This window comes from Filicampus tigris, chromosome 1, assembly GCF_054856515.1.
Source record: "Filicampus tigris isolate MCC_2025a chromosome 1, RoL_Ftig_1.0, whole genome shotgun sequence".
NCBI lineage: Eukaryota > Metazoa > Chordata > Actinopteri > Syngnathiformes > Syngnathidae > Filicampus > Filicampus tigris.
Window position 1 is genome coordinate 9,812,169 of NC_141217.1, and position 27,510 is coordinate 9,839,678.

The following is a 27,510-nucleotide window of genomic DNA, read 5'->3' on the forward strand; positions in this document are numbered from 1 at the left end:
CTACCTTTGCCGCCACCTTCCAGATCGTTTTTGCAATACAATTAAGTGCATCGTCTAATCATCTAGGTCCCTTTGTTGTAGCAGGCATGATACCTATTGTTGTCGCTGTCTTTTTGAAGCGACACCCCCTGACTTGGAATGAAACTCTAACTTTTTGAAGCGACACCCCCCGACTTGGAATGAAACTCTAACACATTTTCTTTGCCGCAGTGATGCGTTCCCGTATGATGTGAGCATGTCGATTTCATCAAGGTCGAGTTCATGCACTTCTTCTGGCGTCTTCCTTACTTAAACAACCGACACAGCAGGGCAGTGTTTCCATGCGTCTCCGTTGAAGTTGAACAACCTCGCTCTAATTCACCTCTCTCTCTTTCTTCTTTGCTCCGGAAATGTGCCGTAGCAAACCAACCCCAAAAGGAACAAATACTTAAAAAATAAATACATACAACACAATATTGCAGCATGTTAGAAAAATAATAAATACAAAATAACATATGCAATCCCAAAATTAACATACGAAAATGAAAATATCAATTGGCAACCCAATCATATGTTACACTTGCATTGGGAGCCCCGGCGGGAACACTGTGCACTGCACATGTTCGGTCTGCACGCAGGGGAGAAGAAAAGGAAGGAGAAGAAAGAGTGCTGGCGTTTGACCGCGGGAAATTTGAAACCTGAATGGCGCAGCCGCTTCATTCGCACACATCGGAGAGGGAGAGCTTTTGCTTGGTAGAAGACGACGACTGGCAAACAAGTGTCGACATCGCAATCAGGTGGTCGACACTCCCCTCTGTGCAGATTAAACGTGTGCAGTTCACCGCTTTCGTACACGCCGGGGATCCCAATGGAATTAAGTACGCGCAGTTGGGTAACTACTAGTGGCACGTTTGACGCATGTTTGAAGCGTGTCCACGCCGGGTTTGAATAGTAAATTAGCCAGCTAATGAGCTTTAAATAAACGCTGCCGTTAGCTGCATCTCTCCCGCGGCGCGTCATGTCATGAACAGACACTTTTTTTTTTTTTTTTTGGTGGCTGGGGGTGGACGTAAAGACGGAACTATTTCAAAAGGGCGGGGTCGGGGGTCGATCATTTATATGAATATGTACGGAGGGACAAGGCCGGAAGGGTGCCCAGGTCGTGGACGGAGGACGAACCGGCAAGAAAGGGTCAATTGCCCAGCTCTGATATAGACAATCATTCACACTCCCATTCTATTGTCAATGCAGTTTTCGAACCTTGCATGCTTGTTTTTCGAACGTGGTAGGAAGAAAAACTACACACGCACAAGGAGAACATCCAAATGCCCCAACGGAAGAGATGTGAACCAATAATTTTTGGGTTGTGAGGCATGCCAACCACTATTCTGTGTTGCCATTTCAAGAACATTTAATGTTTTTGAAAAAAATGATACATTATTCATGCTTTTTTTTAACAATAGGTGTACCTTACTATTACAATAATTATGTCATACTTTATTTGGAATAAAACTTGAAAAAACTGCAGTGAATTGAATGCTATAAATCCCACACAAACATAAAGGTAAAAGTCTGATTCCAAGATCAAGTAACTGTATATGTTGATGCTGGTAGAATAAGGACTTTATTCTTTTCAACTTTATTGCTGTTGTCAGTAATAATTGATGGGCATCCCAATACTATAAATAAATTATGCAATAGTAAAAGGTTTTTGTAAAGCATTAAAAATGCTCCAGGGTTCTCCACTTTCGCTGTGAAATAGAATTTATTCCACGCTATACTGAGCAACCGAACTCTCATTGTTATTCCCACATATTGGAATGACTTAAGGAAAAGACATGGACAGACGTTAACAAGTGTACTGGTACATGCTAAACACCAACAAAAGTCATCTGAATAATAACATAATCAATTAATTGACAACTAATTGATCATCAAATTAATCGACCACTATTTTGATTATCCAGTATTCATTTAGAGCCATTGTTTATCTTAAAATTGCCCACATATTCTGATTTCAGCCTCTTAAGAGTAATTATTCTCTAATTTATACACTTGTTCATGAAAGCAGACCGATTGATTTTTGTGTTTAATCAAAATAAGACATTTACAAACATCAACTATTACTTCTGAAAACAATGACCAAACCAGTAACCAAATCAGAACAAAAAGGTTGGTGAGTACAACATCAATCCTTCTTGTGCGACATTGATTATTTGTTATTTAGTTGTTTTTTTAATCATTAAACAATAACAAATAAACAACTAGAATTGGTTAATAAACAGTAATCGTGTAAAAATAGTTTTGTAATACACTTTAATTCAAAATCCAATTTTAGATGATTATTCCATTAATCGATTCTAAAACTATTCCATAGTGACAGCCCTAATTCAAAGTATGATAAAATGTATGATTGTTGAGTGCAGTAGTCCTCCCTAATTGATCATGAGCCTCTCAAGAGGACCACCTGCCTCGCAGGGTCTTTTTCTGCCCTGCAAAATATCTTCCTATTTGGTGATAGTTCGCCTTTATAGCACCTTTAGAGACCATTAATAAAGATGATCCGGGGTTGCCATGGCAACTTCAGAGACACTATTCTCCTTATTCGAAAATACCCATTTTTCTTTTAAAGTCACATTACAAGACATTCTTTACTACTTTTTCCTGTTAAACCAAGTCCATTCAATGGAGATATGTCTCATTTAGGCCAAAAGGTTTGCACCTCTAGTTAATTTATGTAAAACCATAGCAGATATGTTTTATTTACACAGTAGCCATGCGGTTATATTCGCTTTCTATCAATTTTAATCCACAGTGTCTTTCAACTATCACTGCCTGCTGAGGCAACAATCTCTGTTTCCCCATAGGGACCATTAAAATTTAATCTTAGCGTATCATACACAGAGCTGTCCTCTGCTATTTAAAGGGGAACAGAACACAAAGGTTTTAAAAGACATTCTAGACATTATCATCAATATCACATGTAGTCAGTCACCTCTTCACTGTCACATTAGATTTACATAATGCGACATTATTCCACCTTTGACCAAAAAATTGCATTTGGTATGAGACATACATGTGATCATACAGAAACAGCTTTTACACTACTGTTAACATTCCACTGCATCTCTTTCACACTGTGTCGTAAGGTACAAATATAATACAACAAGTGAAAACTGAGCTAGAAGTGACACTTAAACCAATTTCAACTAACTTAAAAAAATAATTTAGCTACTTCCTTGAAAAATAAAATTCAAAGAATATCTCTACTACTACAGCCATGCATCTCTCTTTGATTCTATTTAAAACAAATTACGGATAAATTCAAGGGCAGACCATATTCAAAAATCTTCCCTCGGTAAAATAACATCTCTTTGCAACTTTACTCTATTTTACCACCTTTAAAGTGGAAATGAAAGATGTGTAGTACATAATGGCAAACTTTCCAAAAGCTTTCAAGTCTAAGCCGATAGATAGATAGATAGATAGATAGATGGATAGATAGATAGATAGATAGATAGATAGATAGATAGATAGATAGATAGATAGATAGATAGATAGATAGATAGATAGATAGATAGATAGATAGATAGATAGATAGATAGATAGATAGATAGATAGATAGATAGATAGATAGATAACAATGAAATTCTTAGGGAATAAATCCAAACCATTAAATGTCAATGGGTGCCTACTGTCGAGGATGCTGTGTTTTGTGTGCATTTAGATTAACCCTAGGACCCCAGTCCACAAAGGGTGAGAGAGCCGGCTCACTCATTAGGCAACAGAGGTAAATGCTAAGGGCATTTGATCCAAAATTGGAGTGTTTGTGGTCGGGGGCGGTGTGATTGGGTTGGTGGGGTTGGAATAACCTTCAGTATTTTAAACAGTATATTAAAACTAGTTAATATTTGTATTAACACTTAAAACGGAAACACTAACATAGATTCTCATGTACAGTAATACAATGCCCAATTAATGAAAATGATAATAAAAAATAATACCATCCAAAATAATATATAGTAACAAACAAGGATGGGCACTTTACCCTTTTTTGGCGTGGCTAACTAACTCTCCTCTGTCACCAGCCACCCTCTGATACATCAGAGGGTGGCTGAGAACATTTGCTCCTTCTTGTTATTTTTGAGTTGCCCACCGACCAACTACGGCAGACGTGGGGACCTTCAATTTTTTGTTGGTCCGATCACGGTTCTAGCCCCACCAGCTAGGCAGAACAGCCCGGCCGCATCCCCAGAAGGTGCACCACTTCCCTCAAAACAGGGATCACAGCGTGCGTCCGGCAAATAGCCGACGTGCCCTCACGACCAGTGTCTGTGCGCCTGAACGGGTAGCCCCACCTGGTCCGAACCATGCCGCGTGCTGATCGCAGAACCTCTGTGGCCGTTGCGATCAATTTTCCATGGTTGAATTTTTTTTTTCCATTTTTGGATTCGACTTTTTCGTCTTCTTCTTGCTCCCCTGTGACGTCACTCTCCGCGGCAATGCTTCCTCCCCCTTCCTGTGTGAGTGACGACAACCAACACCTGTACACCTGTTGCAGCTTGCAATTCCCACAGGGCATGCCGTTGGTGCATAATTAAATTGGGCATCAGCAGAGCTTGGCATAAGTCAGCTAACCTTAACCAGGTACACTTGCTCACCGCTCATTACATATGCACGCACGCACACCCGCACGCATGCACAACACCCCCCCCACCCCCACACACACACGCACACACACATCGTCCCGTCCCCAATGCCCCTTTCCTCACAAACCTTTGATATCAGTTTTTCTTCATTTATTTAGACTTGCCTTAGTATAGGATTTCTTTATTGTGTTTGTATTTCCGTTTCTGAACATTGTAGTGTGTATCGATTAGATTTCAGTAGCTGTAGAAAATAAATCATTGTCATATACAGAAATCTAGTGTGAATTGTGTGTGTTTGAGTCAAAGTTAAAATCACTGATCTGGCAAATCGGATTTACATATTTTTAATGTAGCGCCTTCATATATTAAGACTGAATTAAAAGGACTTTTTCGTCCGTTTTGTCCAAAGAATCAACCCAAAGCGGGAGTGGTGCCCCTTAGCGGCGATCGAGAGTTAGTGCAGGCATTAACCCCAATTGCCGCCCATTTATCCATCCATCCATTATCGATACCGCTTATTCTCACAAGGGTCGCGGGGCGTGCTGGAGCCTATCCCAGCTGTCTTCGGGCAGTAGGCAGGGGACACCCTGAATTGGTTGCCAGCCAATCTCTCAACATTCATATGCTAAACAGCAAATAAGCAGTTTTAAAGTTCTGCCGCTGGGCAGCATGGAGGGGCATGGAACTTTATGGATCATTTATGGAGATTAAACCATTTTAGAAGGTGCCCATTGGCTTCCACAAAGCTTTTATTATTACCGTATTTTCCGTACTATAAACCGCTGCTTTTTTCCTAGGTTTTGAAGCATGCGGCTTATATAAATGTGTGGCTATTCTGTGGATTTTTCTTCCACCTTTAGGGGCGGTCTAATTGGAATTACAATACAATACAGTACAATACAATTGCCATTAACAGGATGTGACTGCAGGTGGAGGAGTTCAACAGGCGAGGGCGCTATGCACTAGGTTATGAATTAGGTGGTATAGGGAAGAAGAGCAATAAAGAGTGGACGTTACCTGACAAACTGGAGGCGGCAGCGGGCAGTGAAATGAAGATAAGTACTGTTTATTTTCTCTTGGTAGTTTTCCCTATTCAGCAAAGTTGCTGCCGTGTTAAGAGGCACTGTTAGCAAAGAATCTGTTCAGTTACATACTGTACATGTATATTTACAGTTCAAAATTGTTCTGTAAATGCATCTAAATTTTTAACTTAACAGCTTATATAAAGGTATTTTTTTCATTATCTTTTAAAAATTAGATCGGGTGCGACTTAACCAAGACAGCATTTAGGTGCGGCTTATAGTCCGGAAAATACGGTAGTTTTATTGTCTAACTAAAGTGTTTAATAGTCAATGAAAATTCTACTCCCTTTCACTATAAGATTTTTATACCTAATTATTCTATGTGTTACATTTCAAAATGTTTAAAGGAGTGGTTCTCAAAATGCGTTACACCAAGTAAACCTTAAAAAAAAAAAAATAATCAAAGTACCACGATCATGATCCAGCATTAAAATACAGTAATGTAGTGTTCAACAAAATGAGGCACTGGCACATTTTGAACGCTAACACTGCAATTAAATTTAAGATAATGAAATAAACTTTACTGAATTTATCTTTCAATTGCGGGCAGAAGCACTAATTAACATCATTGACGTGAATTGTACTGTTGAGTATCAAATTCAGGGTCATTCTGAGATCAATTGAGTTCCTTTATATTAATGAAGAAATCTTGAACAACTTTGAGACCTAGTGCAAAGACACCTCTTTGTGTAATTTGTTTTTTCTTTCCAAAAGAGGTTTGCTACTGCAGTGTTCCTATTGTGGAAACTTCATCTTGTTGCCTGAGTGACAGGACTATCAGATGGAAAGGGAGAGGAAAAAAAGCTAAGCGGGGCGACGGAGCAATAGGAAACCATTTACACTTCAAGAGAAGAAGTGGAGAGGTGCTGAGGGCATGCAGAATCCTACACAGCCAGTTTGACAAGACTCCACGTCGAAACGTGCTCCATTCACCTTTAATCACGACATGGAGATACCTGGTCTTGGGCACACAGTGAGAAGTAATGAGCCTACATAATGCGCTCCGATATCATTCAGCTCATCCGTGCTGCAGTAATTCAACACAAAGCGTAGGTGACGTTTATAGTCCAGCACAGTGGTTCTCAAGCAGGTTGGGTGCAGGGATCCCTTACAGGGGAGAATTTTTTAAGGACCCCTCATAATCCTAACATGAATTTATCACTACCATGTCTACCCCTAAATGCCTCAGGAATTTAAAAGTCACATATTTTCGAGGAAAAAAGTCTTGACTTAATTATGATAGCAAATTCCTATTTTTAGAGGAAACATATTGTTTTGACATTAAAGATGTAGTTTTTCTGAAAGTCTTAATCCTTACAAGTACAAAGGATTACTGTATGTTATCAGACAAACTTTCACGACGGAAGCAGACTATTTTGACGAGTGAATTTACACTATATGTAATGAATGTATGGAATTTTTGTCTTGTAAAATGATTATACTGTTAATTTTGAAAAAGACAACTTTATTGTCTATAAAATTAGACTAATCTTAAAACAATACGCCTTCTGTTCTTGAAAAAAAGGACTTTACTGCTGTTGTAATATGCCTTTCATTCTAAAAAAAAAAAAAAGAAAAAAAATTAATTCAAGCAGGGATGCCAGATTTACAGTAATCATTTCAGAGCTATCCATTGTCTTAAAGCGAAGGTCGTTAGGACTAATTGGTCTAATAAAGGGGTCAACAACCCGCTTGGCTTGGGAAAATAAACTATAAGTGTCTGATTGAAGTGTACGGCAACGTCTTACAAAGACACGACGTGTGTGTGTGTGTGTGTGTGATGGTGACAGTGATGACTATCAGACTGAATGCGACTTCATCATTGCTCCCACCATACTGTGTTGCAGTGTTGCAATAAAGAAACCATCTAAAATCCACCTGAGTGTCCATGGTGTGTTGAAGCGACAGCAACGTGGGGCTGCAAATTGCCACACACAGGTGTGGCCCGTCACATCTATTTATGCATATATATGTACAGGAAGTCCTCGAATTACGACGTATGCGACTTACGCCTGTGCCTCCTCCACCATTTTGTCCCCAGCACCATAGTGACTATGTTTACATGCAGTCAATATTCGGTTTAAGGTCAAACTTCCGAATTATGAAACATTCTCCATAACCCGTTTACATGATTGAGTGGACAGAGTTGCTCCGGCATTTGAATAACCCACTAAATACGGCGACACACGGAGTCATGACTCATATAGACGTCATTTCCGCTTGTTACTTTCACCTGTCAGTAAAACACTTGATATTCATGTCACCCACCGCAGGAAGGAAACAGCCGGTTTGCCTCTCGCTCCAAACGTGTGCTTTTGCATACAAGGCACTTCCGCATACAATCACTTCCTGTACGACAAATACCAGCATTCCTTGCGGTTGAGCATGCGCACAGTGTCTAGATCGTGTGTGTGCGCGCCGGCAGTAACTTTGTCTCCTCTCCTTCCTTTCCATTCACCTCTCAGCAGTAATGCTAAGTACAGCATCTTTTGCTTTTTATTTTAATGTATTTTGATTTTTGTGTATACATATATGTATACATAGAGAGAGAGAGAGAGAGAGAGAGAGAGAGAGAGAGAGAGAGAGAGAGAGAGAGAGAGAGAGTATATTTATCATCTATCACTTATCCTTTTCAGGCTCTAGCCGTAGCCTAGCCCAGCTGACTTTGGCCGAAAGGTGGACTACATACTTGACTGGTCACACAGCACATATACTGTAGAGGCAGACAACAATTCACACCATTACTGAGATGGGAAATGAATCCACACTGCCTGCGCCAAAGTCAGGGAAATCTACAGTATACTGTACATCAACCCAATGGTGATTCTGCATAAACGACGGCAATATTTACACTATAAACTATATTTAATACAGAGTAGTGGTTCAATTGCAAAATGAATGTAATGCATATCAATGTTGTTGCAAGTTTCGGCTTGTCCTATCAGATGGTGTCACAGCGGTTCACTTTCTGATGCAATCCACATTTTTTTTCTCCTGTGCTTTAATGGGACTGCCATTAGCTGGGCATTGGGACACTGGCTCAAGTGCTGTTTTGTCTTTGTTGTTGTTGTTTTCTCTTAAGAGTGTGTCTGTCGGAAATATAAACTGTATTTGATCGTATTCAAGATACTTCTGCTTAAAAAAGATTCCCTCATGAACATCCTTACATATCAAAAGCATATGTTTTCAAGAATTAAAAGCAATATTGTGACATCGAAGTCCAAAATGAATTCCATCAGTGGTATAAAGTGAGAGGAAAATCAAGTAGGAAACAAAATGCCTTAATTTATAACAATTAGGTGCTGCACACTGAAAGAAGACTCACGGGAGAGTATTCTTTCAGTCTAGAATAATTACATTCCTTTGTGAAATATCTCAACATTGAATCTGTGGTTTGAGTTTATCTTGTAAATTATTCCTGGGTGCACAGAGCACAAATTAAGTTCTGGGCGCGCTCGCTTGAGTGTAGGTGAACCGTTTCCATGATGTGGTGCGATAGCGCTTTGAGAGAGGAAGCGTTCAACTCGAGCCTCTTGTGGCACTGACAGCCCGCAGTGCTGTGCAAATGAAAATGTTCTAATCCTGTTTTCAACACAGGATGCTGATTTAAGTGACATAATTTGACACATTGTATAGAAAATAGAACAAATACAATGTACTTCAACCTGTACTGAGGAGGTGGAGTACTCTTGGCGTCACAAGTCAGAGTAGCCTCTTCCTCAATGGAGTCCACTGGAATAAACAGATCACCTGGCTCCATCCTCCATCTTGGCCCATGGTACAACCCACTGTCTAGACAATCTGAAAGTAGCAGTAACAATGAATATTAAGGTAATTCTGCAGGAAATGTTTTCTTCAACTCATTGGCTGAATCATGTTGCTCTTTTAATTAGTCTAAGTCAGGGGTGGTCAAGTCCGGTCCTCAAGAGCCACAATCCAGAGTGTTTTAGGTTTATCCCTACGGCATGCAAAAGCGTGATAATGAGCCTGATGATTTGAATCAGGTGTGTTGCCGTGTTTTTTGGGGGACTGGTAAAAAGTCTGAAAAAAATGCCTCCAGTATACAGTATGTGTTATTCATTTAATTTTAACATCTCTCTAATTCAAAATGGCTTTCATCACTGAGCGTAAGTAACCAGCCAATCAAAGATGCAACCAGCAGGCAGTCATGTTGTTTGAACGAAGACGGAAATAGCTCTGTTGTTGACGGACTCACAAAACATTTTGGTAAACGAAAATATGAGATATACTGTGGTCATGCCAAACGTGAATAGAGCTGTTCTCGCGATGCAATTATGTATATGAAGTCAAGAGTTTATGTACATCACATACACGGCAGATGTGTGTGGACAAAAGTAAAAGTGGACAATATAGGACAAAATAATCATTGTGGTCTGTGGGCACCAGGACTTGTACAACACGGCCAGCTTCCAAAATGCGCCAAAAAGGAGCAGGTGTAGGCTAATTGTCCTGTACTTGTAGGCTGGTAAGTAAGTGCACGGGCTTGTTTACAGCTGTTGAACCAAGACAATTTTAGCAAAAGTCCTGGCCACCTGAATGACTGGCAATGTTCATGCATTTTTTTCATTTATGTCAGAGAAAGAGATTTTAAACATGTTATAATTGGGAATCGAGTATGTTTTTTTTAAGTCATTGATTGCAGATTGAGCCCAAAAATCCTGATTGTACACACACACGCACACCCCCCACACACACGCACCCACATCCCCCCACACACACAAAGTAACAAAAAATGTTGTGGACTTATGTTTGAAAATGTGAATGAATGTGAACACTTTCAATTGTGCAGTACCACAAAGGTCAAAAAGTGTTGAGCGCATAATGACTTTGTGAGTTATCATTAGAGTTGGGCTGGGCCGATAATTCGATATCGATATGTATCGCGATTGACACGTGATCGATACCAATAGAAAATGCCTTCGATAAAAAGAAAGACAAACCCAATCACAGCATGGTGCGTGATGTTGGCAGCGCGCTTCCGCCTCCAAACATGAAGAAGAAGCGTTTAAACCAAAGAAGAATCAGCTTTTAAACCAACGAGGAAGAAGCTGTTAACGGAGCATGCTCGCGGGCCCGGCGGCCATGTGCTACGCTCACGGAACCGGCGGCCGTGCGCTACGCTCGCGGGGCCGGCGGCCGTGCGCTATGCTCGCATCCAGCGAGCGAGCGCCATAACTTCAAGCTCAAATAAATGACCACTCGACTCAATACAACTCTTACAATGAAATTATATTATGCATGATAACCCTATTAAAGACCCGTGGATGGAGCCATGGTGTACAAGTAGAGGAGTTCTTGTCTTTGACATGCTAGCAGTAGTTAGCCTTAACTACTGCCGACACCGGCATCGCACTCAAGGTAAAATCAAGCAAGTAAAATATGAATGGACTACGGCAATAATGAGTCCGCTAAAAAGATAAAGTAGTCCTAAGACGGTTGGTCAACGATTATGTATGCACTGTAAAAGAGTATTCGTTCACTAACATTGGATGAACATTGAATGAAGGCTAATATATGTGTCAACATCTGCTTTGGGGTAGACCTAGACCTAATGCAAATAGTCATTTACAATGCACTGATGGAGGATAAACTGCGCATTACATTACATAGCGATGTACAAAAAACAGTTAACTGTTATTTAAAGAAAAGGTGTAAAACAAAATCAATAATTATCAATATTGACTGATTTGAAATACTTAGATTGTGACAGTTTTTCAAACATTTCTCAGCCCTTCTAAGCACATCATCTTATATAAAGGAGTCTATTTAATCTTTATACCGACCAGTTTATTTCACTCTTTCATAGTTACATTGACCTCTTATTAAATTATTTTTCTTCGGGTCATTATTTTCAATAGTTGAAAAAAAATTCAATATATATCGATATCGACCAATATGAAACACTTATATCGTGATATACTTTTCAGTCATATCGCCCAGCCCTACATTAGAGTCAACATTTCAACTGTGACATTAAATATTGTCTGCAGAGTTTGAAGTGAATAACGTGTAATCTTTATGACCAAAGGAGTGTTTTATTAACTAAATAGTCCAGTCTAAATGGTGTATTATAATGAAATATGTCTGCGCTAATGGAATTGATGTTTGAAGAGGTGCAAAGTCTGGCTACGTTTCTATTATTGATTTTCCTTAAAAATATTTTGTGTATTCAAACACATTTGACCTTTCAACATTGTTGTTTTGTTGTAGTAAAATACCAATTGGTAATTGCTATATGATTAACATTGTGACTGGAGGCTGAGCATCTCAGAGGTTCAAATACTGGATTCACTCCCTGATGGTAAATACGTTCATATTCATGTTGATATGTAAAAGCATCACTGATTTTGTGTTAATACATAATGAGACTGGCAACAAAATCCAACAATATCAAATCCAAGAGCTCTATCAAAACATACTGTATGCCTCGAGAAAGAATATTGTTTGATTGTCACTGTCAGAGAGGTATTTGGTTTTGTAGTATGTATGTTATATACCGAGAGGTGCTTCTTATATTTGGGCTACCATATTTTGGCTTCATTGGATGGGCAAACTATTGGAAACACCTTTCAGTATAGAGTATATCTAAATATATTCAATACCTTTAAGTCCCCTATTAGAATTCCGGACCCCTCGGGTCCTTAAGTGCAGCCTTATTGAGTGTTTCAATTCAGAACCAAACAAGGTGAAGCCGCGTTCTGTTTCTGTGCTCTTCAACTGTGGAACAAACTTCCTGAACACCTTATATCTGCTCTATCAGTCCATGTAAATCTGGCCTGAAAACTTTATTGTTCATTGCTGATTTTTCATAAATCAAATATGTATATATCTATTTCACCATCTTGCTTTTATTTTGTGATCCTAACTTGATAATGCATGCAATTTGTCATTTTAGTGTTTTGTTGTAGCTTGTCATTTATCCTGGTTTCATGCTAGATTTTTATCTTGACTTTCTTATTTCAATTCTATCTTGTTTTTGATCAAGTTATCTTTGCCTCCGTAAAGCACTCTGGATTTGCCTTGTGCATGAATGTTGCTAGACAAATAAACTTGCCTTGCCTTCCAGAGCACTTACCAACACTACAAATCACAACCACGATCATCGATATATCGGGCTCTATATTCTTAGATGACGCAGCTGCACTCCAGCATAAAATGTGGCGCATCTTGATTTGCGTGCCGGTGCCAGCCTCGTTTTGCCTGTTTTGGAATTTGGCAGAGCGCTCTACGCCATGATGACCATTTAGGTGAACCGAGGGTGTTTTCTTTGACCTGCCCTGGTGCACGTGACAATTTGGTATTTAAAAGTCACTTAAAACTTGCCTGTTGCAACCATGTTGATCTATTGGCACACGTAGTGTAACGTGATGTTGGTGAATTTCATCAGGGCACAGGCAGACACATTCTGCACACCTCCGACATGTGTAGTGGATGTCATCGTATATCATTTATAAATATAATGAACCCTGAATCATTGTAGAAATAAGTTAATTGAATGCATTACTACCTGTGTTATTATCATCGTTACTATGTTTTTAAAATCACTCCCCTGGCCGTGGTACAGCTATGGGGTCACACGCGGACACAAACAATTTGACAGTTGAACAATTTCGCATCATGCGTCCATGGAGATGTGCTTACAGTTCCTTAAAAAAACGTAATGTACATTGCATGCTACGTCCTCCTGCCTGGACTCGAGCAAATCGGTTTCCTCTTCTGCCATGTCAAGCACTGTGCGTCTCTCCTGTTGATTTTAAAGGAAATTCAAAGCCGCTTCAACTGGTGGAGAATCAAGTCGGCTGGGTTAACGCCCACAATGGTTTCTCTCTTTCTTAAATGTGCCACGCTGCGCTGGCTAGCACAGGTCTGTGAAAATACCAAAAGAAGGTCAAGCCTGCCTCTGTGCAGTATGCGTGGTGCTACACTTGCACTGGGCATGAAAATTGAGCTCATTGTCTCACGGTGGAAATCATTGTTGAGTGGTGAAGAACAGAAACGATTTACGGTGCTAAAACATTGATCAACATAGACAAATGTAGTAGCATGTGTATTGCTCTATAAAGTTAGTATTGAGCAGAAGACAAATTACAGTCATTTCTCAGTGTGACGCTAAACAAAACAACTGTAAGAGGAGGGTGAAAAGCAGTGTTTGTGAGTACATGTCAATAGAGAGGACTTTTTTCAACCCCCGCCGTCAGCCCATCCTCTCCAACAATGAAATAATTTCCATCTCCGCAGTGAGCATCGTGCACCTGTAAATGTCTAAATGGGAGAGAATCATTGCACCTATAAAAAATACAAGTGCGGCTTACCTGCCAAACACTCGATGATCGATAACAGTAGAATTTGTTTCCATGGCAACGTCATCTTTGGCAACCAAGGGCAAATGACACTTTCATCCAATAAGCTTTGAAATGGCACTTGTGATCCTGGCGAGACAGCGCTTGACCTGTTTCAAAAAGATAATTTTGCTTTAAAATGCCAAACTCAGCAGCCAATCATTTTTATGTGATGCTTACAGTTTCATGTGTTTCCATAACCTAATCTGGAAGCACAGAGAATGAGAAAATGAAATGGAACTTTGAATACGATAAGAGTCGCATCGCATTGCGTTTTCTGTCTTAGTTGTGGTCACAATGCAAGCAGAGGTGTCTTAGAGGGGGATACGGCAGGTGTACGGGACCTGAGGTAATGTTAGGCTATTAGAGTAGCGACCCACAACACAGCTCATCTGTCACTTGGACGGGTTCACTTTCTGGCAGCCGGAGGAGACTTGGCCCTTACAATAGGGTGCTATCCAATCAATTAGATCTACCCACAGTGGCAGGATGCGTCTTCCCCACATTCTACTATGGACCTGGACAGCCCCATGAGGAAGCCATTCCACCCGGGTCCGTAATCAAGGACAAGTGTCTGTCTGCTTGGAGCATGTGTTTGCAAATTGCCATGCGCCTGCTTATGGCAGGAAGGGAGTGGGGGCAGATGGAGTGAGTAATGATGCAATTACAAAATGTCAAACACACACGCGCACCCACGCACGCACACACGCAATCACACCAAAAAAATCAAAAAAATTCTGAACACTGTATTAAGGTGAGTGAGTGGGGTGTACATGCAGACATGAGATTCTGTTTTTGCACATCGGCAACTGCTTTCGTGAGCCCGCCAGCTCCACCAATATGTATTTTATTTTCTACACAAAGCAACAATTTAATTGTGAAATTAATGTCTACGAGTAAAACATTGTAAACATTATAGTAATGCCTTTGGAGTATTTCCCCGTCTGAGTTTCCTGTACCTGCTCCAGGGGCATAGTGCCATCAGCGTCATTCAAACAGCTGTGTGGGCATGGCTGGCATATGGCAACATTTCATAGACTTATGAACTCTGCCTTGCAATAGGAGGCTGTGTTAACGTGAATGTTGTGCCTAATTCATAATACATTGGAATTGCCTGTGTGATTGAAAGAAGTGTCTTTAAAAAAGTGATTCCCCACCTCTGAGCCACCCAGTGTGTTGCGAAAGGCGGGAAATGTCATTTAACTTTCAGACAATTATACATTTCTTACTACAAATCGGACTTTAAACTGATCTGATCGACTGGATCGAGATTGGTCGATAGTTTGTGTTAATTGACTTATGCAATAATTTACGCGTTCGATCAATGACGTCATTGATCAGGTCCGTGAAATAAGACATGACAGAAAATACAAACTCGTTCACTCCGGGGTTAGTTCTGTGCTGCCATAGTGTATATACAGTATGAGCCCAGAAGCTATTCTATGTTTAGCTGTGGCGCGCGAGCAGAAAGTTTTTGCGCTAGGAGGCGGATAGGCCTGTGGCTATGGAATATTTTGGTATTCGGATGTCCCAATGAAAATTCTATCAAATATTCGTGATTCGGATAAAAATAAAAAAATAAATGTTTTTGCTTGGTTGAGGACATGGAAGATAAAAAAGACATTTCCACTCACCAATAAACGGCCAACTGATTTTCATTTTCAGATGATCAACATTTTATATTTGAATTTAAACTGTGCAAATCAGCACACTATTTTCCTCTGTAGAAACAGTATGGGAGTTTAGATGAATCCCTCCCATAGAATTTGGTCTATGAGACGAACTGACGTCAGAACCACAGTAGCGATTTTGCGGCCAAAACACACGCTTGAGTAACCCTGGGTTATTAAAAAGTGATCAGTAGGAAAAGCAACTGTAGGGCTATCAGCAGTGTGTGCAGCAAAGTGTGCAGAATCATTAGGTCTACTAACTTGAGCTACCAGCCCGGCTAGCGCTGCTTGCGGGGCTAGCGTGGCCAGAGGGGTTAGTGTGGCTAGCGGGGCAAGCGGGGTCAAGGTACTATATATATTTTGTATATATCATTTTTGTGACACCACTGTTTGGTGGTGTCCTGTGAGAATTGTATAGTGTAAAAATGCCTTGACTCAATACAGGTTGTGATTTGAGAAACACTGGCTACGTTTACATGGGCACATTTTAATCCAATCAGGGTTTGGGTTAAAATTCTGATCGAATGCACTGTTTTCATGGACACAAAAATATTGATCCGATTAGGACTCGCGTGTTCAAGCATCACACTTAAGAGTGGAACAAATTATCAGAGCTGGGCATTCCGCCTAGCCGATGAACCGGTCCGTCTATCCGCTTATGACAGACGGCCATTTTGCTGGCGATAAATGGGAAATTTAAAAAAAAGACAGATTAAGCATAAATGGAAGTGGATTTTTGCTGGTCTATGTAATCGTCTATAACTCGACATTGATGATTATGGATAGCCTTTTGGAAAAACATGAGATGATCACAAATAATCAATATGGTTTCAGAATAAATCGCTCAACCTCAATGGCATTAATGGATATGGTAGAAGAGATAACTTGTGCAACTGATAATAAATTCGCAGTAGCTATTTTTATAGAGTTAAAGAAAGTTTTCGATATGATAGATCACACTATTCTATGAACAATGGTACTGGTTAAAACATTATATGGACAAAAGACAACAGTTTGTGCGGATAGACACCTGTGGTGTACCGTAAGAGTCAATATTGTGACTAAAAGTATTTATATTGTAAATAAATGACATGCACTGCTTCCACTTTATTAAAGTATATTATCTTTGCCGTTGACATGAATATTTTCTGCGCAAGACAAAACCTCCAACAGCTGATTGCAGAAGTCTCAAGTAAATTGGATTCATTGAAATTGTGGTTTAACATAAATAAATAATCTTTAAATCTTAAAGAAAAAAAAACTACATACATGGTCTTTGGTAATTGCGTTATTCCAACATCTGTGGGATTGAAAATAGACACTAAAAGCCTGGAAAGGGTATATGAGAATACATTTTTAGGAGTTATCATTGACTCTAGACTTACCTGGAAATCACATGTAAATTATGTCGGATCTAAAGTGGCACTGAGTGTGGAGATAATGGTGAAAATTAAGGTTTAAGTTATAATTCAATGTATACACTATACTGTACTCTGGTATTGCCGTACCTTTTTTATTGTGTGGAGGTGTGGGGTTATACTTAAAAGAGCACCCTACAACCGATATGTATGTTGCAAAAAAGAGCTATTACAATAGTGAATAATGTAGGCCCACTTGATCACACCAGTGATCTGTTTTTGAAATCACAGATATTAAAATTTCATGATCTTGTATATTTTTAAAACAGCGCAAATGATGTATAAAGCAAGACATAGTCTATTACCATCAAGTATTCAAAAAACATTTCAAGATGGATAGGCCTATGGGGGATATGGATTAAGAGGGATACTACATTTTAAACAGGCTACAATCCACACTACTCTTAAAAGCATGTGCATATCGGTTCAGGGTGTCAGGTTGTGGAATGGGCTACCGGCCCAACTTAAAGAAAGTAAAACAGTGGTACATTTCAAAAGAGATTACAAACATAATATACTAGAAAAAACAAACTGATAAAAAATACAAATATAAAAAAACATTAAAAAAATACAAACATGAACCTTTGTTAAGTTTTATATATTAAAACAGTGGTTTTAATTGCTCATTAGATACTTGGTTTAGTGGTAAAATGTATATGTCTAAAAAACAGTACCCATGTGTATATATATGTACAGTGTATATATATGTATCTGTACGTGGGTGGGTGTGTGTGCACATGTATGTGTGTAAGGAGTAAGGGTTTTTGTATAGGTGTGTAGGTCATTCGAAGAGGTTAAGCGGAAAGTAATTTTTGTTTTAGGAAATTAAGATTGTGAGCAGGGTTAGGGCATTTATAAGATATTAGCTTTAGCCCTAAGACTTTCGGCCAGCCACAGCATTTGATGTGTACATTTTTATTTGTACGGAAAATGTATATGTGGGTGTATATGTCAATAGGCTGTTCGAATAAATTCCTTCATTCATTCATTCATTATTGTTTGATTTGATGCAGGTAAGTTTGCTGCTTGATTCGTGTATTTTACATCAAGCATGTTTTGGGTCAGCTAATGGGTCCGAATAGCATGACGTCACATCCAGCGGGTCACAACACAGATTGTAGACAATAATAGATGCGCGCATGCAGACAACTCCTGTCAGTGCTGCTTGTATTCTGCAGAAACATGCCGAGTAAACACTACTGCTGTGGTACTTGCAGAAACAACTCCAGACACTACGACCGTCCATATATGAAGGATGTACGCTTTATTCGTTTCCCGAAGCCAAAAACTCAGAAGGAAAATGTGACTGATGGGTCGATTTGTGCGGACATCCAAGTTTAACGCCAGCAAGGTGAAGCCTTTTACCTTCATGTGTAGTAAACATTTTGTTGGGGGCCATATGGTGTTACAGATGACAATCCGGCCGATCCCTTGCTTTTTGTTTTTTTGCCATCGGCATGTGAGGCTTTGTAAAGCTCTTTAGGCAGAATGATGTATGCACAAAATAACCGCATAATAGTGTACTATCTGTTCGAATATCCATCCACCCATTATCGATACCGCTTATCCTCACAAGGGCGTGCTGGAGCCTATCCCAGCTGTCTTCGGGCAGTAGGCAGGGGGCACCCTGAATTGGTTGCCAGCCAATCGCAGGGCACTCTGTTCGAATATGATGTGTTTTTTTGGGGGGGGGTTAGATGGATATATGGATAGACGGATCGAAATTTAGCTTCAGTTGGTCGCAGTTTGTAGTCGGAAACGCTAACCGAAGCCTGTTTAAAATCATAGGCGGACCGGTCCAGATGCGGACAAAATGGCGGATAAAACGGATGGTGGAAGGGTATCCTGGCTGTAGGCGGAAGGCAAATTTTTTGTAAAATGCCCAGCTCTGCAAATTATTTTGACCAATATACCGGAGTATAGTAGTAGTAGTAGAAGAAGAAGTCCTAGTGACTTCCGTGTCAACAAAACTTCACTCATTCCATCTCTACTTTAAACGTTAATTTTATTTCGCGTATTTTTCCGGTTTGCACTGTTACGTCGCGTTAACACTCCCTAATGGATCTGCAAATGTACCAGTTGAGTATTGTGCCTGCCACGTCGTTCAAACAAATCAAACAACAAACAATATAACACTTGCTCTGCTTTTACTATCTTCCGGGAATAACAGAAACGCCTATAATTATGTCACAGACACGCACAGTAAATACGGGTTGCTCCGAAATGTGGGAATAAGTGTTTTCATGCATGCCGATTGGATTAACAATCGACATAACCTACCTCACTCGTTCGGAATAAAATCTTGATCGGAATGGTCTTGATCGGATCAGAATATTCTGAATGAGTTGTGTACATGTTGCAGTTTTATTCCGATCAGGGAATGAATCCGAATAAATATGTCCACGTAAACGTAGCCGCTGTTTTAGAAGACTAATAGGAATTTAAATTGATTGAGCCGGACAATTCCACTTGGAGAGGTTTTCATTGCAGCGGTCTATATGTATGCAGTTCAGCTTCCCAGGTCTGATATCATGGTGTTCTTTTTGAGACCACAAACAAGTTGGAATTAAATTGGCAGCATCAAGTAGTTCACTCAATTTTACCTAAACTGCCTCAAGACTTGATCAGGTACGCCACACAAATCCAAATTTCCAGCCAAATTTATTGCAATCACTTCATCAAATATCATGCCCATTTGTAGACAACAAGTAGACAAGTATTTTTTTGATGGTATGTTACTTATACCTAAGTGATTTGTCACCAATTTTTTTTTCGTACTGTATAGTGCCACTGAGTGTGCACCAGCATTGAGACACGCTGGAACACAGAATGAATTTGAGTCTTTGGGACGGGTTCATGATGTATTAAGGCCCACAGACAGATATCAACACCAATCTGCTAAAATGTCAGGGAACACACACACACACACACACACACACACACCCCCACACACCCCCACACACACATACACACACACACACATGCCCAACAACACCGGGTCTCCACACATGCACTCATTTTCCATTTAGAAGACATAAGCCGTGATGTGTGGCTCATTTGTGGTCTAATCCCCAGAGAGCCTGGTTCACAGCACTACTTATAGAGGGTCTAATTGTTTGTCAGCTGCCTTGGATGTCAAGTCAGACACGTGGAGTCTCAGCCAGGATTTTCTTTCATGTGTGCTCCGGCCTTTTTTTTCCTCCCCCTTCAAAGTCGGCCAAATTGGATTTTTATGCTCCATTCCTTCCTGCAAAGAGTCCTGCATGCCGTAACTCAGTGATGGGAGCACAATGTACAGTCGGTTGGCACCAAGAGACTGAGGAGTGATGGAGGGCACACTGGGTAATACACTCTCTGCCTACTTTGCATGTGTAGACTTGGAGTGGGGTTTTGATAAGGATGGCACCTTGTATGCACAAATGCCACGGTGGCCATGGTCGTCAGTTTACATGCACCTCTACTAAATCCTAATGTGCATGTCAAACTCAGCCACTGAAATTAGCATTAGCAAAAGCAGACTAGTGATTCACATGTCACATGTGCACCGTTGCCAATGCTTAACACACACCACGCACATTCTCAGCTTGCACCGAATAATGGTGCTAACGATGATGGCGATGCAAGGTGGTGTGAAAGCCTCGCTATGTGAATCACTCTCCACCAAGGAGATGTACACCTTCCTTGCACTACTTAAATGACACAAAAAAGGAAAATGGTGAGTTCCACCACCTCCATCACACTCTGCCAGCATCCAAGTAGGGTGATGCTTGAACAAACAGCGCAGCTGGAAGAGTGGGAGTCTACTTACTTTGAAGGCCTAAGCTGCATTCATCACAGCTATTTTAGCTGACATGGTGGCATACCAGTATGCAATTACCTACTGAATAAGTGTGTGTGTGTGTGTGTGTGTGCGTGGGGGTGAGCGTGCGTGTGTGTTTACCAAATGCATTTCTGAATGCATAGTGCCAGTCAAAACTACAGCACTCTATAAATTACGTTGATGTGGGGTTTTTTTTGCCCACCATCCCCAGCCCCCATCTCTCCTTGGTCCATTTAAAGAAACACTTAACAGACAGGTACAACCTCACAGTAGAATGAGAGCCATCAAATTCAATAAATGTCAGAGGGGAATTAATGTGGTCCTCATTTAAATTTAAAATACAAACATTCAGCCGAAGACTACATACAATGTCGCTTTGAGCTATGAGTTTAATTACTTCCGTAACCACGCTCTTAACTCAAAACCTGCCCCCACCAAAAAAAAAAAAAATTTTATGTTTTTTGTTGAGGGAGTGAGGCAGTCAAACCAAGAAAAACAAGAAAAATTGACTTCTTCGACTATCCTACTACTCAGTAATTTGCTGTAATATTAGTCATTTTTCATAGAAGATGAAGAATATATTCCTGTAAATATCGTTGTACCATCTGTCTGCATGTGTTGTTTCACCATATGTATTCAAAGATCCATTGCTAAAGGGTTGTAAAATTGTCACTAAACCTAGTATGTCAATAGCATTTTGCATTGATATTAGCATTAAGCTAGCGGAGCTGTCTATTTGATGGTGTAAAATGCCGTTCATGAAATCGTTTATGTCTGGTGAAACTCATCTTGCTGTACGTCGGAGCCTTTCAAGCTACCTTAGTTTGCTAGCTGCTAACAAAGAGACATGCTTGTTGATGACTCATCATCATCAGACAACATCATTTTACACAGTTTTTTAGTCAATCAAGTTTTTAGTACCTCAAAACATATGCTGGTTTTTAATCAATCAAGTTTTTAGTATCTCAAAACATATGCTTAAAGGGATGATGTGTAGAATGTTTTGATTTTTCAATTGTGTTTCATTTTAAAAACCCACTATCCATTTCAACAATATGCAAAAAAATATGCTCTGTCATATCAACGTAATTATTTTTATATAATCGTAGGTGAAGTAATCTCTAATTATATTATATAGGGCACGCCTCCCATACAGGAGGCTGCCATGTTTCGCTGCCATCTTTGTGCTACGGATACACGAAGGAGACAAACTTAGCAAACCTAGTTCCTAAGCAATATAACTACTGCATGTGTAAAGAATTCCTATTCTCAAGAAAGATTTTAAGGACTTTACCTAGCTCAGGAAATAGGAGAATTTTCTCAAATTCACACTTTTTATTTGATGAGAAACAATATGAAAAATCTTTTAAAAAACACATGTATGCGTTACGTACTAAGGATACAAAAAAAGTAACTGTATTGCATTAATTACAAGGGAATCTATCTATCTATCTGTCTATCTATCTATCTATCTATCTATCTATCCATCCATCCATCCATCCATCCATCCATCCATCCATCCATCCATCCATTTATTGAGAGAAATAGTGATATTGTGTATGTGGAAAAAGTTTTGGACCTTTGAGTTTATCTCATAAAAAGTGGGAGCAAAAACAAAAGTGTTGCATTTCAATTTTTGTTGAGTGTATCTATCTGTCTGTCTGTCTGTCTGTCTGTCTGTCTTTCTGTCTGTCTGTCGACCAATCAGACAAACAGGCTGACCGACCAACCGACCTACTTTAAAACCATGCATATTAAACAGCCATACAACAGTAAAGATATACTGTGTAAAAGTATCATTTTGATTTATTGGTTTGTTTGTTTGAAAATGTTCAACATATTTGTTATTGGAGTCCCCTGTACTCTAGAAGTAATTAAAAGTATTCAAGTTGCATTACTTTAATATTATGGTACTTGGATTACATTACTAACTACATTTTTTAACAGCTAACTAGTAACTGTATCAGAGTTCATTCTGAAAGTAACTCTCCTAACCCTCATTGTCAGATAATTGAAACTGATTTCATCAGCAAGATAAAGTTTTCTAAAACACTTAACTCACTTTTGGTCCAAATTGAACGAAAGTTGGTTTTGTTCACCTTGGGCCCCAAATGACTCGCTTATGGCGCTGTGCTGAGCTAGTGACGTTGCAGGCTGGCTGATATACCCAAAGTGTGATTAGCAGTTCATGCATTGAGGAAGATGGCAACTGGTAGCCGCAATGACTAATGTGAATTGCACAACACATTTACCATTGACACTTCATAAGCATGTTGCGGTAAAATGCTTTAGTTCTGCACATAGAGGCTCACAGACAAGCGGGAATCTCTTCCCTGTTTGGTTATGTGGGACCACTGAGGCTGCTGCGCTCACCGCCTCCTCAGTCCCGCACAGAGGGAGTGGAGGGAAAACAAAGCCCTAAAGCACAGCCAGTCTGATGCTTGAAAAAAAAAATCATAATCACGGCGTGTTACAGGTGTAATGATTTAGCTAGTACTCAGTGATTTCTGTAATATTTGGCAGCTCTGCGTTTTTCCCTGAGATGGGAAGTGACAAAGTACAAATACTTCAATACTGTACTTGAGTAGTTTTTTCCAGTACTTTGTAATTCACGTATTTATTTTTTAGAATACTTTTTACTTGTATTCGTCACATTTTAACACCAGTACCTGTACTTTTTATTCAATACATTTTCAAAACAGGGTCGCTACTTTTGTTTCACAGGATGCATGGTGATTAAAAAATAAATTAGACCAATGTTCGTGGCTCCGCCCATCATATGAAGGGTTACACCCGGTCTGGGACATCCCAGCTTGTGATTGGCTCTATCTCAAACTATGACATCACCTGATAAAACACTATGCTACCGGCTACAAAAGATAATTTAATTGGAAGGTGAGAATAAGTAAAATGATCGATTACGTGGAGTGTGTTGCCGAATGATTCTTGGCGAATGCCTTGTGTCCTGTGTAAACCTAAATTCCATGAGCTTGCCACCTACAAGAATTCCCCATCCAATCTGAGAAAACATGTTGAGGTAAAACTTAATCATCCTTTCGTTAGCTTGGCCACGGTTAATGATGTTAGTTTAGTCTAACATGCTGTATTAGCGTGGAAGACCATTTGGATGCATTCCATCTCAGGAACACCTTGAAATTTTGAAGTTTGAGAACCAAAAAACAATCCAGTCAGTTTAAAGGGTGTGTTAAGTGAGTACATTTTTTTAGATTTATTAGCCATAAGTATTATATGACATGAGGAGGAAAAATCCGGTAAAATACTTTTTACTTTTACTCATGAAGTACATTTCAGAGCCTGTACTTCTTTACTTTTACTCGAGTAATTATTTGAATGAGGACTTTTACTCTTACCAAAGTCATTTTTTATACAAGTAATTATACTTTTACTCAAGTACAGAATTTCAGGACTTTGCCCATCTCTGGTTTTGGCACATAAATGCCCATTCACGGTTTGGTGTTTCACTGTGTTTGAGGCTTTGAAATATTAATTTTGTCTCACAAACTGTGAGTCAAATTGGCTTATGTCGAACCTTGTACTGCTACCATAAAGCATTTGTAGACCTATACCAAGTTCGCAAATCAAATTAAAAAATTGTTCAAATGACAGCCCGTATCACAAAAAGTGTGCATACAAGTGTAAGTCACTTGTATTTCAAGGTACCACTATATTTGAAATTCCATATCCAACATTTCGGTCATAGACTAAAACACTTGCAAGGAACTACAAACAGAAATTCCCACGTCTGGCATATTCACACAATGGTGACAAGCTGAGGTTCATGGCTGGTAAGGGGCGTGCTGGAGCCTATCCCAGCTGTCATCGTGCAGTATGCGGGGGACACCCTGAATTGGTCACACCTAGGGGCAATTTAAAGAGTCCAATCAACTTACCATGCATGTTTTTGGAATGTGGGAGGAAACCGGAGTACCCGGGAAAAACCCACACAGGCACGGGGAGAACATGCAAACTCCACACAGGGAGGCCGGAGCCGGGATCGAACCCACGACCTCGGAGCCGGGATCGAACCCACGACCTCTGAGGCGGACGTGCTATATATATATATATATATATATATATATATATATATATATATATATATATATATATATATATATATATATATATATATATATATATATAACAAAAGTACAAAAAAATAAAAATACATCAGCTTTCTTTTCACACAAATAATATTTGACCATAACAAGCATTGCATTTCCATCGCAATTTCTTACTCATTCAAGTGTGTGTTTTTTTGTTTTTTTTTAATAAGCCAGTCGGTACAGGTGGTTTGAAGCAGATCTTAAATCTCAGCCGTTTGTTTTCCTATATATAATAGGACCACGTTTCAATTGGTAGTGCAGTTTTCATAAATCTTTAAGGTTAAATATTGTCAAATTTTAGAACGAATATACTGCAGCTGCTAACTTGGTACGTCTCTGTGTACAAGAACATGAACCTGTGTGCTCTCGTAAGCCCCTTCTGTACTTTTTGCCTCACCTGGTGATGCTTTTTTAAAATGTATGTTTCTATGCAATCAGCAAAAGTAAATTACATTTGCGTGAATAGGGAAAATTAGAGTGCCTATACAAAAGTGTCTGAAAACATTACATTGCCAACGTGAAGAGAGACGGAAACAGACACTTGCCAATTACAAGCCTCCTCAGCCCAGCTGGTGAGGTGTTGCACAAGCAGAGGTGAGGTGAGGCTACTTGCTGTGGTACATCTCGTTCATGTATTTGAACACGAGATACGCAAATTTCGCAATATTGACAAATCATGCTGTCTTACATCTCGTTCATGTATTTGAACACGAGATACGCAAATTTCGCAATACATTATTAGATTCAAAAAGAGTATCAATATAAAACAAAGAACTAAAATAGACAAGAACTTTATTTAATCCTATTTTTTTACTGCCTCCTCTCCCTGATTGCACATCCCTGAATGATAGTGTTGCATATATCATTGAGTTCCTCTGAGCGTTTCAATCAAAACAGGATATTATCTCTGTAAAGCCAGACTTTTAGATATCCAACACTTGCATTGAATCTCATTAGATTGCGCGTGAGGTGGTCCTTCATTGTACCAAGCATAAAATCATTTGTAATGCGATCCACTGAGACCGAGTTGGGCGTGAAATGTGTTGCTGTTGGGTTCCTGCCATGTATTTGACAGAGTGATCACAAGTGAGGCTGCAGTCAGTGTAGCATCACGCCAGGTAGGCACCCCCAATATCCTGGACCACTCCGTTACTAATATAACTCCACGCATCACTATCAGACGCAAAATAAAATAATAGCAATGAATGCACAGAAAATATGCTCATTTGAACCAAAAATAAAACAACTCTACGCGCAGGAGGAATTGAATGCAGTTATGAGCGCATGTCACCATATTCTAGCCTATAATAAACTATTATTTTCCATATTATGATGCAATACATGTGACTATGAGGTGATTGATTGAGGCAAATTGAGAAAGTAGACAAGAGCTGGAGAACCTTATTAGGTGCAATAAATAATAAATGACATATGCCTCAGTGTAAATAATTTAGCGTACATGCACGTTTACAATAGATATGCACGCGCACAGATTTCACTGTTTTCTTGCCTTTTTTGTGTGATGCGCGTGTGCGTGCGAGTGTTTGTGTGTGTGTCTTACCGCTTATCTTTGAGTGTCTTGAGACCAACAGCGAGCAGGTTCAGCTCTCAGGGAATGGGCGACACATGTATCTTCCATGGAAAGCCTTTTAGGAACATTTCGGTCATAATGGCAAGGTCGTTCATACAGGTGAAATTGACGCGAGATGACACGCGCTTCATAGCTACTGCTCCCGCCTCTTCCTCCGCTCCTCATCACATTCACACACAAAAATGAATACAAAAAAATAATAATAAAAAGGAAAACACCACACACGCACGCAAACGCACAGCTCACTTGCACGCACAACACCCACGTTGCTTGTGGCGCTCAATCACATTGAAATGATTCCACGGTCTCGAATCCAACGCGCGCAGCTTTCAAATCGGGCTTGGACCAAAAAAAAAAAAAAAAAAAAAAGGAGGGGGGCAATCTTGCAGAGGTGATTTATTATGCGCATCAAGTCAGCTTCCCCTGCGAGGAGGAGGAGGAGGAGGAGGAGGAAGAGGAGGAAGGAGAAGTGGCCAGCACGGCAGCGAGGCAATGGAGTAGCAGCAGAAGAAGCAGCAGCAGAAGAAGCAGCAGTAGCAGCAGTAGCAACAGCAGCAGCATGGGTGTACGTGCGCCCACCTAAAGGTGCTGGTGGGAAAGGCACCTGGCAGGGAACTGCGCCACCTTGCGGCACATCACATCATTACCACCACCCATTGAAACGCCACGCATTTGCCTGTCAGTTAAAGACAGTGTTGGGAATTTTGGTGAGATTTTCTGGTAGCTGTGATCTGTACTTGATTATGTTTTTTTCTGAGGGGTTTTCACTTTAAAAAACAGATATCCTTAATTTTTACCTCTTACTTTTTCAAACATC

At 39.8% G+C, this 27,510-nt stretch overlaps 1 protein-coding gene across 1 annotated transcript in view; it reads right to left on the bottom strand.

Annotated features, from left to right (window-relative positions):
* Positions 1-27,230, bottom strand: part of cntn3a.2 (contactin 3a, tandem duplicate 2) — an 85,457-nt gene extending 58,227 nt beyond the window's left edge. The window contains exons 1-3 of the mRNA XM_086051346.1: positions 26,664-27,230; positions 14,044-14,180; positions 9,376-9,511 (exon numbers count right to left, since the gene is read on the bottom strand). Coding sequence (XP_085907472.1) covers positions 9,376-9,511; positions 14,044-14,098 — 191 coding nt within the window. The 5' untranslated portion in view covers positions 14,099-14,180; positions 26,664-27,230. The remainder of the gene's footprint in view (positions 1-9,375; positions 9,512-14,043; positions 14,181-26,663) is intronic.
* Between the last annotated feature and the right edge of the window lie 280 nt (positions 27,231-27,510).